This window comes from Microcaecilia unicolor, chromosome 4 (assembly GCF_901765095.1).
Source record: "Microcaecilia unicolor chromosome 4, aMicUni1.1, whole genome shotgun sequence".
In the NCBI taxonomy this organism is placed as follows: domain Eukaryota; kingdom Metazoa; phylum Chordata; class Amphibia; order Gymnophiona; family Siphonopidae; genus Microcaecilia; species Microcaecilia unicolor.
Window position 1 is genome coordinate 358,342,534 of NC_044034.1, and position 15,839 is coordinate 358,358,372.

The 15,839-nt window shown below is 43.6% G+C and overlaps 1 protein-coding gene across 1 annotated transcript in view; it reads right to left on the bottom strand.

The window, feature by feature from the left end:
* BEND2 (BEN domain containing 2) overlaps nt 1-15,320 on the bottom strand; it is a 62,606-nt gene extending 47,286 nt beyond the window's left edge. The window contains exons 1-2 of the mRNA XM_030202295.1: nt 15,210-15,320; nt 3,376-3,528 (exon numbers count right to left, since the gene is read on the bottom strand). Of these exons, the coding sequence (XP_030058155.1) occupies nt 3,376-3,517 (142 nt within the window). The 5' untranslated portion in view covers nt 3,518-3,528; nt 15,210-15,320. The remainder of the gene's footprint in view (nt 1-3,375; nt 3,529-15,209) is intronic.
* Nucleotides 15,321-15,839: the final 519 nt, after the last annotated feature.

Here is a 15,839-nt window from a genome sequence, read left to right on the forward strand (position 1 = left end):
CCGACTGGAGAGGGAGAGGTGACTAAGTGGGAGGCCAGCAAGAAGCAGATTGCAGTAGTCTAAACGAGAGGTGACAAGGGTGTGGATGAGGGTTTTGGTAGAGTGCTCGGAAAGAAAGGGGCGGATTTTACGGATGTTGTAAAGAAAGAAACGACAGGTTTTGGCGGTCTGCTGGATATGAGCAGAGAAGGAGAGAGAAGAGTCAAAGATGACCCCAAGGTTTCGAGCTGAGGAGACAGGGAGAATGAGAGAGCCATCAACAGAAATAGAAAACGGGGGAGCGGGGAGGTGGGTTTGGGGGGGAAAATGAGAAGCTCGGTTTTGGTCATATTTAATTTCAGGTGGCGTTGAGACATCCAGGCAGCAATGTCAGACAAGCACGCTGAAACTTTGGTTTGGATGCAAGGTGAGATATCAGGGGTAGAAAGGTAGATTTGGGAGTCATCAGCATAGAGATGGTAGGAAAAGCCATGGGATGAGATTAATGAACCAAGGGAAGTAGTGTAGATAGAAAAGAGGAGGGGACTAAGAACAGAACCCTGAGGTACGCCGACAGGCAGAGGGATAGAAGTAGAAGAGGATCCACCAGAGTGAACACTAAAGGTGCGGAGGGAGAGGTAGGAAGAGAACCAGGAAAGGACAGAGCCCTGGAATCCAAGTGAGGACAGGGTATCGAGAAGTATGCTGTGATCGACAGTGTCAAAAGCAGCGGTAAGATCAAGAAGAATGAGGATGGAATATTGACCTCTGGATTTAGCCAGTAATAGGTCATTGGAGACTTTAGTAAGCGCAGTTTCGGTTGAGTGGAGAGGGCGAAAACCAGTCAGGATTACTTTCTGGTCATCACCGTCACTGTAAAAAACTTCAACTACTTATTTTTCTGTCTAAGTCATATATGTAACCATCTCTAGGAAGCGGCAACTGAAGTGACCAGAAGCAAAAAATGAGGTTTAATGAATTCTGTTAGAGCAATCATTTGTAACACAACAGTTCAAACCCCATCCTTTTAAGTGAAAAAGTTTTTTTTTAAGAAGTTACAGAAATTCAAACATGTCACTTCTGCAAACTGCTTAGGGACCCAAATCAGCCACTCTCAACACTTCGGATCTGCTACTGGAGTCACCTTTTCCAAGAGAAGGTCACAGAGAGTGGTAGTGACCACACAGTGATCTTCAGTAAGATGCTGCACAGAGAATGCACGGTCAAGCTTCTGCAGTAACTCTACCTTCTGCACCACAGATAGCGACACAGACACTTCCTTTTCTGCTTCTCATGTTACCCACAGGGGAATCTGCAGCTCTGACATTTTCGGTCCTCGAAGTCACAAAATTACAAAACACTAAAATAAAAGATATTGGCGAGCAGCAGTGGAATGAGATTTGGTGTGCAGATGACCTCCATGAAAAAAAAAAAACTTTCAGAGCTTTTTGGTTTTCAGATAGCAGACCTGTGTAACGTCAATTTTATTTCCTGTTACGAGAGTGGATTTCTGTGCTGATTCAGCAGCTTTTCATGCTCATGAACAGAGTATAAAAAAAGATTTAATTTTGACCTCTGCAGCAATAATAAATATACGCTAAACACGTAAAAAAAATATATATATCAAATTAAAATTACTACAGCACATAGGAGGGATAAAGTCAAAGTTATATCTTCTTAAAGTTATTAAAATTAACAGTTTATATTTTCACCAACATGGAGCCAGTGTAACCAGCAACTCCATCCTTTGCCACGGCTGCTTGCTTTGGATTTTCCCAGGCTATTACTAATATCTAATGTAGTGTTCCAGCACAACAGCTGCCTCAGTAAAGCCATGATGCTCAAGAGATAGTAAAGCATGCAAACCCCCCTCACCGGCTGAATATGGAACTCCTCCCAATGTAAAAAATGAGTTAATATTTTGATAGGTATTTTTTTTTCCTTCCTTGCCCCTTAGTGCTGAATCTTGAGCTCAAGGGATGTGCCCTCAACCCCGCCCCCCCCATGTTGAAAAACAGCATCTAACTCCAAACCGTACATTGGAAGCTACTGACTAAGGGAGTGCTCTCAAAAAGAGTCCCATTGGGGCCAATGAGGAGAAACATTTCCCATGGGTCTCACAAGGCCACAAGAAATTTGAATCCTCTTTCCTTCTCAGGAGCCCTCAAAATTAGGCTTAGCTGCGCTTCATTTTTTTCCTCTTTTGGAACAGTAGTAACATTTTTTTTAATGAATAGTCCAATATAAAAATTTGAATGAAATCTGGAGAGCACTTTTACTCAAGATTCTAGAGGATTTATTCACACAAATGTATCAGTATATCACTGGTTTAAAGCATTCAGAATCGAATGTTTTCTCAAATTAAGGGCCCTGTTTACTTAGGCACGCTAGCGTTTTTAGTGCGCACTAAAAATGCTAGCATGCCTACAGCACAGCTTAGTAAACAGGGACCTAAGAGTACACTAAAATCCACACTATAAATTAGAACACATTTTTATTACATTTCCTGCCACAAATTGGAGTAACTCTATCCTCAGGGTCTCAAAAAATGCCCCCTGTCCTTCATTAGGTGCATAGATATTCACCAAGGTAATCAGCTGGTTATTGATCTTACCTTTGACCGCAATGCACCTGCCCTGGCCTTCTAAATAGGTTTGTTCGTGAACAAAAGGGACTGTATCTTTTATGTAGATTGCAAGACCCCCCCCCTTTTTCCCCCCTCTAGGGTCAGCCAAAAAATAACTCACCCCCGTATTCTTATATTGTATTAACCGCTCATCTTTCTTTTGAATGTGTGTCTCCTGCAGCATACTGATATCCCATTGCATTTTGCGAATTTCCCTACATATGATACTTCTTTTTACAGGAGTATTCAAGCCATTCACATTCCACGAACCAACTGTTATCCCTCCCCCCTCCCAGGAAATCCCCTCATCTGTTCACTAGCCTTAGCTGCCAGTGATATCCCTAAGGAAGTGTCGTTCCGATTTAGTCATGTTTGTAAAATTATCCCATCATAAACACATCTATATTAATATTTTAGTTTTCTCTATAGAAGAACACTGATCTTATAACATAGGCAGTGGGAGAAATTAAAGATTATGGGGTATGGTACAAAAAAAACAGTTCAGAATGATTCAGCCATGCCTTGCCTTGGTGTTTCAACGTTTTAACTAACACAAAAAGGGGAGGGGGGATGGAATTAGAACAAGTATCTTCCTATTTTAAGAAAATGTACCGGTAGGATCAAGCTTTAATTCAAAATAAATGCCTAAAGTCAGATCACTAGAAGTTATAACAAAGAGGGAGAGAGAGCGAGATGGACCTCCTTTCCCATGCAAAGAAATTGAGCAGGTCAGCACAGGATTCATTAAAGACAAAGTAAATTATAATTACTATATGAGAGTTGAGTCATATAGTGGTTCTTGCTACTTGGCTGTTCCAGTGGCATCAGGCCTTGCAGAGAGATTTCGTTCTGAATATCTACTATTGGCGAATTTTCAATAATCACGGCATCATCATCATCTTCCACTTTCATGGTAACAAAACCTGAAAAGATAAAGGAAATACAAGAAGATATGAACAAGTTTTCAACTTGCATTTCCAACACATGCCTTAAAGCAACAGCAGCTGTGGGTTTCACTGTTTAAATGACCAAAGGAAAACTTTGCAAGTACCAACAACTGGCTTGCAAAAAAGGCAACAGTAAAGTTTGGGGCCAGTAAGTCAAATTTGCTTTTTACAATTTCGAAAACTACACTTTTGATCGAGATGAGAATTTAAACTTCCTTGTTCAAAGGGGTAGGGTGGGGTAGACAAAGGAAATTGTTTTTTTAAATGTAGTGTGTGTGTGTGTATATATATATATATATATATATATATATATATATATATATATATATATATATATATATATATATATTGACGCGGGGCGGGACACAGAGGGTCTCTACTGCGCATTTGCGAGTGAGTACGCCTCTTGCCATTTATATAAATGGCAAGAGGCGTACTCACTCGCAAATGCGCAGTAGAGACCCTCTCTGTCCCGCCCCCGCGTCAATACGTAATGACGGGGGCGGGACAGAGAGGGAACCTGCGCACCTGCGAGTGAGGGAACCGCCGTCGTCACCGCTCCCCCCCCCCCGGGGTTGCTGCTACCGCTTCCCCCACCCACCCGGAGTCAGTGCCGCCACCCACCCTCCACCCGGCCCGGGTACCTGGCTTCACTATTCAAACCGCCGGAATGCAGCACACAGCTCATCTGAGCTGCCGTTGGCCTTCCTTACCTGCCTGTGTCCCGCCCTCGCCGACGTTACATCACACGAGGGCGGAACACACGCACAGAAGGAAGGCCGACGGCAGCTCAGATGAGCTGTGTGCTGCGTTCCGGCAGTTTGAATAGTGAAGCCAGGTACCCGGCCTGGGTGGAGGGGTGGCGGCGGCAACCTATCCGGGGGGGGGGGGGGGCTTTCAAACCCCCCCTTCCTTTACTAGCCTGTTTTTACTGGCTCAACGGCTAGTATATACATACACACACACATCTTAAAGAAAAGTACAAAACAGATGAATTTTTGCTAGATTCTTAAAATGAAGCAGTTTAGGAAGAGTTCCATAATACTGTACAAAATTCTACAAGACAGGTTAGTGAAGTTTAAGATAACACGTAACAAAATACAAGAGTTAAATGATAAGTAATGCATCTACCTTGAAACCTTCTGCTCAGTGTGCTGCAGCGGCTAATAAAGCAAACAGAATGTTAGGTATTATTAGGAAAGAGGACGTTACAATGCCTTTGTATCGCTCCATGGTGCGACCGCACCTCGAATATTGTGTTCAATTCTGGTGGCCGCATCTCAAAAAAGATATAGTGGAATTAGAAAAGGTGCTGAGAAGGGCGACGAAAATGATAAAGTGGATGGGATGACTTCCCTATGAGGAAAGGCTAAAGTAGCTGGGGCTCTTCAGCTTGGAGAAAAGACGGCTGAGGGGAGATATGATAGAGGTCTATAAAATAATGAGTGGAGTTCAACGGGTAGACGTGAAGCGTCTGTTTACGCTTTCCAGAAATACTAGGACTAGGGGGCATGCGATGAAGCTACAAAGTAGTAAATTTAAAACGAATCGGAGAAAATCTTTCACCACTCAACGTGTAATTCAACTCTGGAATTCGTTGCCAGAAAATGTGGTAAAGGCAGTTAGCTTTGCAGAGTTTAAAAAAAGGTTTGGACGGCTTCCTAAAGGAAAAGTCCATAGACCATTATTAAATTGGACTTGGGGAAAATACACTATTTCTGGGATAAGCAGCACAAAATGTTTTGTACTTTTTTTTTTTTTTTTGGGGGGGGGGGGGGGGGGCGGGATCTTGCCAGGTATTTGTGACCTGGATTGGCCACTGTTGGAAACAGGATGCTGGGCTTGATGAACCTTTGGTCTGTCCCAGTATGGCAATACTTACGTACTTATGTAATGCATCAACAGATAGTAGCATTGACGTGTCACACGTTCACGTGTTCTTTGAAAATCTCTTCCTTCACCCTTAGTTGGCAAGAAGTGTGTGTGTGTAGAGTTTGTTTTGCTATTGCCTGTGAAATGGAAGCGTGCTGTGAAGACTCATCATATACTGGTGAGAACTCAAACTTCTCAAAATAAACCTTCATGTTTCTGTATGTTAAATCAAGCTGTCTTCTCCAAATCACTGTGATATATTGCTCCCAAGAACTTGCCCTCTTTGTTTACACCAAAATCCAACAAACATTTGTTAAGCACCTTCCCCATATAGCAGTACTCATTACAACATTTAGTTTCCCTCACCTGGAAATACTAGCATGCACTATTCAAGACAACTCACTACAGGGTCAACTATGTTGCCTCATATTCTATCAACCAACAGGCAAATGGACAGAGGCACAGGTAGATTTTATGGATTCTATTTCAAAAACCTGTGTAAACCACTTCAATGTGATACTGCTGGGAGATGTAAACCTACATGCAGACAACCTCAAGGATAAGAATGTCAGGGACAAATGTCCTTCTTACAACAATAGAGTTTCTAACATCCAGTAGTAACCACAACCCATGTAAAAGGTCATGTGCTAGATATATTTGAATATAGATTCACAGAACAACATAATTTTAAGACAGAGAACATTAACTGGGAAGAAGTGATATGGTCAGATCACTTTAAACTAACCTTCATGCTCAACTGGAAGGAGACCACATCCAAACGAGCAACACCACCCAAGTCTCAAAGGCTCATGAGACACGCAGAAAGACAGATAAGCTCTACTGGACGAGGATCTATGATATCCAATGGTCCCCAAATGCAAGTTCCAACGGAATGGGAGACCAGATGCCAGGAGGTCTTAGATGAGATACCCCATTGAGAAAAAGAAAAACGACCAGGCAGAAGATGACACCCTGGTTCAACAATGAACTAGAGGCACTAAAGAGAGTCGACAGGAGACTAGAGCGAAAATGGCAGAAAAACAAATCAGATGAAAATAGAACAGCATGGGAAAAGGCCAAGGAAGAAGTCCAAACTGAGACAAGCCAAATTCCAATACTATAGAGAATAGGTCCAAATTACACCAACACCAGAAAACTATATTGACTAGTCAATGGTCTACTGAACGCCCCCCCCCCCCCCCCACCCCTCCCAGCGCAGATTAACTAGCCTCCTACTTTGAAACCAAAATAGTACAACTAAGAAAAGACCTCACAGCGTAACATTACAGGAGGCCTTCATGGAAGAAATGAGCGACCACAATGAGGCAGCAACCGCCAATGGAGTATGGACCACATTCAACAAACCAATGATGATGGGTCAGTCAAATGGTGCTAGATACTCTTCTTTGAACAAGTCACTACATACCCGACAACAATGCGGTTGAAGGAACAATATCCAACAGAGAAAGGAATCATACTGGCCCCAATATCTAGCAGAGAAAAGAAATAGCATACTGACCCCTATCCTGAAAAATGAAGAGACCAGCAGATCCCCCTCAAGAACAAAGTCATGGAAGGAATAGTTGATAAGCAGCTGACGGAATATCTGCACGAATCACAATCAGGATTCAGGCTGCAGTTTAGTACAGAGACAGCCCTAACATTAGTTGCTAATTTTAGAAAGCAAATAAGTCTAGGCAAAAATATCCTTTTATTAGCGTTTGATATGTCCTCAGCATTTGACATGGTGGACCACCCCACCTTGTTAAGGCTACTAGATGAAATAGGGATCAGGGAATGGTATAAAGCTAATTTGAAGGATTCCTCATGTCAAGAGCAACCGTGTAAAGATGGACAACACAAACTCCCCTCCCTGGAAAGTGATCTGTGGAGTGCCCCAAGGATCCCCGATCTCATCCACCTTATTCAATATAATGATGATCTCGCTAGCAAAATCACTAGCAAAGAAAGGCCTTCAACCATTCATTTACACGGACGATGTATCCACATTCATCCCCTTCAAGAAAAACCCAAATTAAATTATGGATCAAATTAGGACTCATCACAATAGAATCCTGGGCATCGGCCTTCAAGCTAAAAATGAACAGGGAAAAGACAACTTCTAGTAATAACATCATACTGCAACACAATATTCTCAAGTTTCACCATAGATGGATCCGCATACCCCATCGCCGATCACCATGAAGTTCTAGGAACAATTCTAGACCAAAAACTGTCCTTTGATAAACAAGTGAAAAAAGTGTCACCTCCAAGATGTTCCGTGCAATGAGGAAACTGAAGAGAATTAGAGGGTACTTCCCAAAGTGCATATTCCATATTCTAGCACAATCAATGGTACTCACCCACACAGGCTACAGCAACAGAATCTATGTGGGCTGCAAAGAACAATTACTAAATAAACTGCACAGAACACAGCTGCTAGGCTAATCTTCAGATGCTCACGATTCCTGGAGGAAAGGAGAAACAGGGGTGATATGATACAGACGTTCAAATATTTGAAAGGTATTAATTCGCAAATGAACCTTTTCCGGAGATACGAAGGCGGTAGAACGAGAGGACATGAAATGAGATTGAAGGGGGGCAGACTCAAGAAAAATGTCAGGAAGTATTTCTTCATGGAGAGAGTGGTGGATGCTTGGAATGCACTCCCGCGGGAGCTGGTGGAGAGGAAAACAGTAACGGAATTCAAACATGTGTGGGATAAACATATAGGAATCCTGTTCAGAAGGAAAGGATCCTGAGGAGCTTAACCGAGATTGGATAGCAGAGCCGGTAGTGGGAGGCGGGGATAGTGCGGGGCAGACTTATACGGTCTGTGCCAGAGCCAGTGGTGGGAGGCGGGACTGGAGGTTGGGAGGCAGGGATAGCGCTGGGCAGACTTATACGGTCTGTGCCAGAGCTGGTGGTTGGGAGGCGGGGCTGGTGGTTGGGAGGCGGGGCTAGTGCTAGGCACACTTATACGGTCTGTGCCCTGAAGAGCACAGAAACACAAATCAAAGTAGGGTATACACAAAAGTAGCACACATGAGTTGTCTTGTTGGGCAGACTGGATGGTCCGTGCAGGTCTTTTTCTGCCGTCATCTACTATGTTACTATGATTCAACAGAGCCGGCCGACTGTTGCAGGCATTACATTGGCTCCCCATTAGGGAACGGCTAATGTTCAAACTCTGCACCATGGTCTACAGAATCCTCTTCAGAAGTGCACCAAACTACATAAATGATCTGATCCCACTACCACCCAAAAACACAAATGTGAATGCAAGAAATTATCCAACTCTGCTTTACCCAAATTGTAAGAAACTCGTATACAAGCCAGTCTACTCAACAGGATTCTCTTACGTAAGTACCAAATGATGGAACTCCCTTTCCCAGAGATCTGGGATGTCCAACCGCCACCTGAAACTGAACATGTCCAAGACCGAGCTTATCATCTTTCCACCAAAACCCACTTCTCCTCTTCCTCCACTTTCTATCTCAGTTGATAACACCCTCATCCTCCCCGTCTCATCTGCCCACAACCTCGGAGTCATCTTTGACTCCTCTCTCTCCTTCTCTGCGCATATCCAGCAGATAGCCAAGACCTGTCGCTTCTTCCTCTTTAACATCAGCAAAATTCGCCCTTTCCTCTCTGAACACACCACCCGAACTCTCGTCCACGCTCTCATTACCTCTCGCCTGGACTACTGCAACTTACTCCTCACTGGCCTCCCACTTAGCCATCTATCCCCCCTTCAGTCTGTTCAGAACTCTGCTGCACGTCTCATATTCCGCCAGAACCGATATACTCATATCACCCCTCTCCTCAGGTCACTTCACTGGCTTCCGATCGGATACCGCATTCAATTCAAGCTTCTCCTTCTTACCTACAAATGCACTCAGTCTGCTGCCCCTCACTACCTCTCTACCCTCATCTCCCCTTACGTTCCCTCCCGTAACCTCCGTTCACAGGATAAATCCCTCCTCTCAGTGCCCTTCTCCACCACCGCCAACTCCAGGCTCCGCTCATTCTGCCTCGCCTCACCCTATGCTTGGAACAACCTTCCTGAACCCTTACGCCAAGCCCCCTCCCTGCCCGTCTTCAAGTCTTTGCTTAAAGCCCACCTCTTCAATGCTGTGTTCGGCACCTAACCCTTACCGTTCAGTGAATCCAGACTGCCCCAATTTGACTGCCCCTATCGGACCGACCGTTCACTTGTCTATTAGATTGTAAGCTCTTTGAGCAGGGACTGTCTCTCTTTGTTAAATTGTACAGCGCTGCGTAACCCTAGTAGTGCTCTAGAAATGTTAAGTAGTAGTAGTAGTAGTAGATCTGAGAAACATGAACCAATGCTTATCTTTTGCAAGCATCTTAAAGCCTACCTCTTCAAAAAAACATTTTGTGAACTACAGTACCTAACAACCGTGCTGAAAGAGTTCCAGATCCCACCCTTGATGAACATCTACTCTCCTTGACATAACAGTTCTGTCAACTAAAAAAATGTTTTCACTTTAACTGTTGTAAGCTACATTAAGCCAATTCATTTTGGAAAATCGTGGCTTATAAATACTATTATAAATATAAATAAATAAAAATAAAGCATGTTCAGATCAAAATAAAATCCCTATAAAATTCTACTTTTGAGATTCCTTCTAAATAAAGGGTAAGAATGAGATTGATTAAAAACATAATGCAATTTCTTGCTAAAATTTAGGAGCTTGATAACCTAGCAACATTTCATGAATCTTCAGTCTTTTACAACCTTTAACAGAAGGAAAAAATAAAAGGTGAATTATTAATTGTCCTGCTCCTGGACACAGCGGCAAACCGAAAATTATCCAGCAAATACTCAGGACAGCCCCCGTCTAAGATCTTAGTCAACAAGCAAACAAATAAAATCCTGGTTTCTATGGGAAGCCAGTGTAATCTTACAAAATATCCTCAAATCCTACCCGATTTTTTTCAAAGAGAAGATTAAATGTACTGCGGAGTTTTGAGTCTCCAAGAGAGTGCCAAGAGAGGGTAGCTCATTACTCCACAGTGAGTACCTCGTAAAGGGTAATTACTAATCCCAGGAAGAAAACCCCTCTGCTAAGTGCTACAAAGAGACCTTCCTTCAACTAAAGGGAACTCCCTTTCAGAAAACCTACACGGGTCTCTATCCACGTCCCACCCCCTCAAAAAAAAAACACCCACTCATGTCACAGGCCACCAACCTCAGTTCAAGAGGCTCCGAGGAATTGAACCTACAGACTTCACAGGCAAAGGACTGGAAACAGATTATTCTCTTTGAAGGTAGAAGTGGTGTGAGCTCAAAGGACAAGCCCAGGAGGATTTCCTTACCTGCTGAGTGCTCCATATAGCAGGAAGAACTGGAGGGCACAGGGGAAGACTAGAGAATTACTCAGACTCCTTAGGAGGAACAAAGAACTGAACTTGGCTGCTCCCAATATGAACAACTAGAAATTATTCTACTACTACTTATTTCTAAAGCGCTACTAGACGTACGCAGCGCTGTACACTTGAACATGAAGAGACAGTCCCTGCTCGACAGAGCTTACAATCTAATTAGGACAGACAAAAAGGACAAACAAGAGATAAGGGAATATTAAAGTGAGGATGATAAAATAAGGGTTCGGAGTTAAAAGCAGCATCAAAAAGGTGGGCTTTTAGCTTAGATTTGAAGACGGCCAGAGATGGAGCTTGATGTACCGGCTCAGGAAGTCTATTCCAGGCATATGATGCAGCAAGATAAAAGGAACGGAGTCTGGAGTTAGCGGTGGAGGAGAAGGGTGCAGATAAGAGAGATTTACCCAGTGAACGGAGTTCCCGGGGAGGAATGTAGGGAGAGATGAGAGTGGAGAGGTACTGAGGAGCTGCAGAGTGAATGCACTTATAGGTCAATAAGAGGAGTTTGAACTGTATGCGGAAATGGATAGGAAGCCAGTGAAGTGACTTGAGGAGAGGGCTAATGTGAGCATAACGACACTGGCGGAATATTAGTCGTGCAGCAGAATTTTGAACAGATTGAAGAGGAGAGAGTTCTCCCTTCAGCAGCCCTCAGGATTTAAATGTGACTCCCGAGCAAGGACCTCTCCGGAACCTGAGCTGTAGGGGTATAACCCCTGCCACTATACTAGTGCAATACAGAGCTTGGTCTACAGACTCCTGTGCTCCAGAATACAAGTGAACAGTGCTAATGCGTCATTAAACATGAACTCTGCGTTGATGTTTGCGTAGGCTTGGACTTCAGACAGAAAGTACCTGTGACTCACTTTTTGCTGATGTAAGAATGGGGCAACCATGGTAAGAGCCTCCCTAGTGCCAGAATTCGGAGAAAAGTTTCCAGCAAGATGTCAAAAAACATTCTTGTGCTTTCTCAGGCCAAAACATACAAGGCACAACCACCATCTAATATTCAGAGACATTGACCTTATCAAAATGCTATAAAAAGGATCAACTGTGTCAAGAGTTCTCTTGAACTCCTTTCCACTTATCTCTACTCATATCGTCAGTTCATCTAATTAAACACTTCAGAGCATGCCTGGCCAGCTTCAGACCACCTTCTGATCCAGCCGTTCATGAGAAAAAAGAGACTTACCTCATCGTCAGGCTGTATGACGAGCTCTGTATTTGCTATCAGGAAATAAAACAAGTGGCTTGATTGGGAGCCATAAGGAGTGTGTTTACACCAATTAATTTCTAAGTGTTTCTACTAAAGTGTTTAAAAAATGCTTATTTCTAACTTCATTCTAAGTTTACCTAGCATTTATACATAGCTTTTAAATCAATTATTTTCATTTTTGGTTATATTACTTTCTTATAGATAAAGATTCCATTGTTATTGTATCTAGTACTTGTGTAATGTAGTTGTCAATATATCTGGAACAAAGAACTTAGTTCTGCCCAGTTAGAGGGATACAATACTAAAATCCTAATTCCACAGTGCTTCATAAAAATAATAGTTGCACCTCTCTACCTACACTATTTTTTTATTACATTTGTAACCCGCGCTTTCTCACTCATGGCAGGCTCAATGCGGCTTACATGGGGCAATGGAGGGTTAAGTGACTTGCCCAGAGTCACAAGGAGCTGCCTGTGCCAGGAATCGAACTCAGTTCCTCAGTTCCCCAGGACCAAAGTCCACCACCCTAACCACTAGGCCACTCCTCCACTGTTGCTACTATTTGACATTCTACATGGAATGTTGCTATTCCACTAGCAACATTCCATGTAGAAGTTGGCCCTTGCAGATCACCAATGTGGCCGCGCAGGCTTCTGCGAGTCTGACGGCCTGCACGTACGTGCAGGACGTCAGACTCACAGAAACAGAAGCCTGTGCAGCCTTCTACATGGAATGTTGCTAGTGGAATAGCAACATTCTATGTAGAATCTCCAATAGTAGCAACATTCCATGTAGAATCTCCAATAGTATCTATTTCATTTTTGTTACATTTGTACCCTGCGCTTTCCCACTCATGGCAGGCTCAAAGTGGCTTACATGGGGCAATGGAGGGTTAAGTGACTTGCCCAGAGTCACAAGGAGCTGCCTGTGCCTGAAGTGGGAATCCAACTCAGTTCCTCAGGACCAAAGTCCACCACACTAACCACTAGGCCACTCCTCCACTGTTGCTACTATTGGAGATTCTGCATGGAATGTTGCTATTCCACTACAGACGTCGGCCCTTGCAGATCACCAATGTGGCCGTGCAGGCTTCCGCTTCTGTGAGTCTGACATCCTGCATGTACGTGCAGGACGTCAGACTCACAGAAACAGAAGCCTGTGCAGCCTTCTACATGGAATGGAATGTTGCTAGTGGAATAGCAACATTCCATATAGAATCTCCAAGAGTAGCAACATTCCATGTAGAATCTCCAATAGTATCTATTTTATTTTTGTTACATTTGTAAACACGCTTTCCCACTCATGGCAGGCTCAATGCAGCTTACATGGGGCAATGGAGGGTTAAGTGACTTGCCCAAGAGTCACAAGGAGCTGCCTGTGCCTGAAGTGGGAATCAAACTCAGTTCCTCAGTTCCCCAGAACCAAAGTCCACCACCCTAACCTCTAGGCCACTCCTCCACTCCCACTATCCAGTAGGGGCCAGTATGATTTCTGAATTGCTCTCACAAAGCTCTCACCCCCCCCCCCCCTCCCAAAGACAGACCTGGGAACCTATGGTTTAGAAACTAGTTTCATGTAATAATGCATTTTAGAAAATTTTAAACACCACGAATCGAAAAAGAGTTCCAGCTAAAAAAGAATGTCATGGTTGGTGATTTAGAGTCAGAAACAGAAATATAACCTTGTTCACTTGCGCCTTACTTTTGAACAGTTTGTTATTCAAACTAGATTATGTAATCACCTAAGGGCAATAGCTCCTGATAAAGTCTTGATTTCAAAATTCACTGAAGCAATTCCTATGGGCAAAGGAAACCCTATCTGAAATTAACAGAATAACGGAATAATTATGAGTGAAGATTCAGCCACAGTTATGGGTTTGGTTTTAGGCTAGTACTCACAATGTGACAAGACAATAGATATTAAATCTGTGCACCACCTAAAGACTTACAGAAACATATATATAGTTCAATTTCTTAAACCTGGCCAACATTACAATACAATACCAAAAATGTTAATTTTATAGGAAGATAATTTTATAGGCTGTGTTCTGTGGCAAACCAATAACAGGAAGTGAGAAAACTGATGGGTACCACAAAGCGACCTCGGGCAACTGTGTGATGATCTCAAGGTACTGAAGCACTTACAAGACAGTGGCTGGAGTAAGGATGTCAAAGTGCACAGGGATCAGCACAACCAGTAGAAAAAATGTAAACAGTGCCTTAGTAGGGTCACTGAAAAGCCCTCACCTAGAATACTATATTCAATTCCAAAGGTCACAGGCTGCCTAGGGAAAGGCTACCAAAACAGTTGGGCGTGTTCAGCAAAAGCATGAGATGAGACTTAGAAACCTAGATGTGCACACATAATAGAAGAAAAGTGACTAAGGCTAGAAAACAGATGTTCAAATACCTTAAAGTTATGAATCAGGTGAAAGGAGGAAGTTTTTCAGAAGAAAATTGGTCAAATCTAATACAAACAAAAAACGAGTTGCCGCCCTACAGTATCTAGTCTGGAAAAAAGGTGATAAAGGCATGGAACCCCCTCCCACAGAGCTGGTAAAGAAGAAGAAAACAAGCACAGTGACAATATTCAAGAAAACAGCAAGCATAAAGAATCCTTCAGTACTAAGAAGTGACAGGAAGCCAGATTAAATGACATCAGCTATCATTACACCAAGAATAAACTGGGCAAAGTTTTGCACTTCTGTAACAGCAACTAAAACAGGAAACCTTGGAGACATTGTGGTTTGGAAGCTGGTGCAAAACATCCATAATTATTACCACTGAGCTTCCCCACTGTTATTCCAAATCACCAACCCATACGAAACATTTCAAAGGTTTTCCTGCAAAGTCTTAGTTCCAGGGGTTGATGACTCGTCCCTGAAACTCGCACCAGGAAAGTTTGTGAGCCAATTCGCATAATCCACGCGTTAATTGTTCGTATCACAACATCGTGCTGGACATTAATTAAGAACAGGCGGAAGTAGTCGAGCAGTTGTGTCGCGCGCGCGCTCGTGGGGCCGGGAGGGAGGAAACAGGAAAGGAGGAGGAAGAGCGCGCGCAGCAGGAAGACGCCGGGCCTGGATCGAGGCGGCCGGAAGCCTCGCAGCGCGGCAGCGGCGCGCGACCAAGTCTGGGCCGAAGGCGAGCGCTCCAATCACCTGTTGCGGGTGGCTCCTTCCGGGCCGCGGTACCGGTGGCGGCGTAAAGCAGACCGAAAAGCAGTACTCGTCTGGAGGTGAGGGTTCCGTGAAGGCGGTCCGAGGGCGACGCGTAACTCGTACGTGATGGGACGTCACCTCCGCCGTAACGTGACGTCGCTCCCCCACGTGATGCGATAAATATACGTCGAAGCAGTTTGGAGACCGAGTGACGTCAACACGTCGCTCGCAAGCAATTTGGTTGGTCTCTGTTTCCACTCCCCGGCGCAGCCTGCCGTCATCTTTAGTACACTCAAAACAAACCTGTAAACTGTTGCATTCCATATGTTGTCGTTCTAGTGTTGTGGCTTTTTTTTTTTTTTTTTTTAAATTTAATCTCACTTATATTTTCAAACGTGCCGGCTTGTGCGGCATACAGATGTACACAGAGGAAGTGCAATAACGGAATAACTTTTCATAGAGTAGTCATTTGTTATAAATCGTAATCAGTGTGTCATTTGGAGGGGGTTGGTTATAGGGACGCCCTAGCATGTGTTATATTCATGCAGATATTTTTTTTTCTCCTGGTAAAGGGACACTAAAACAGACATCATGTTATGAGAATCCGGTGCTCAACATTCAACATTTCCG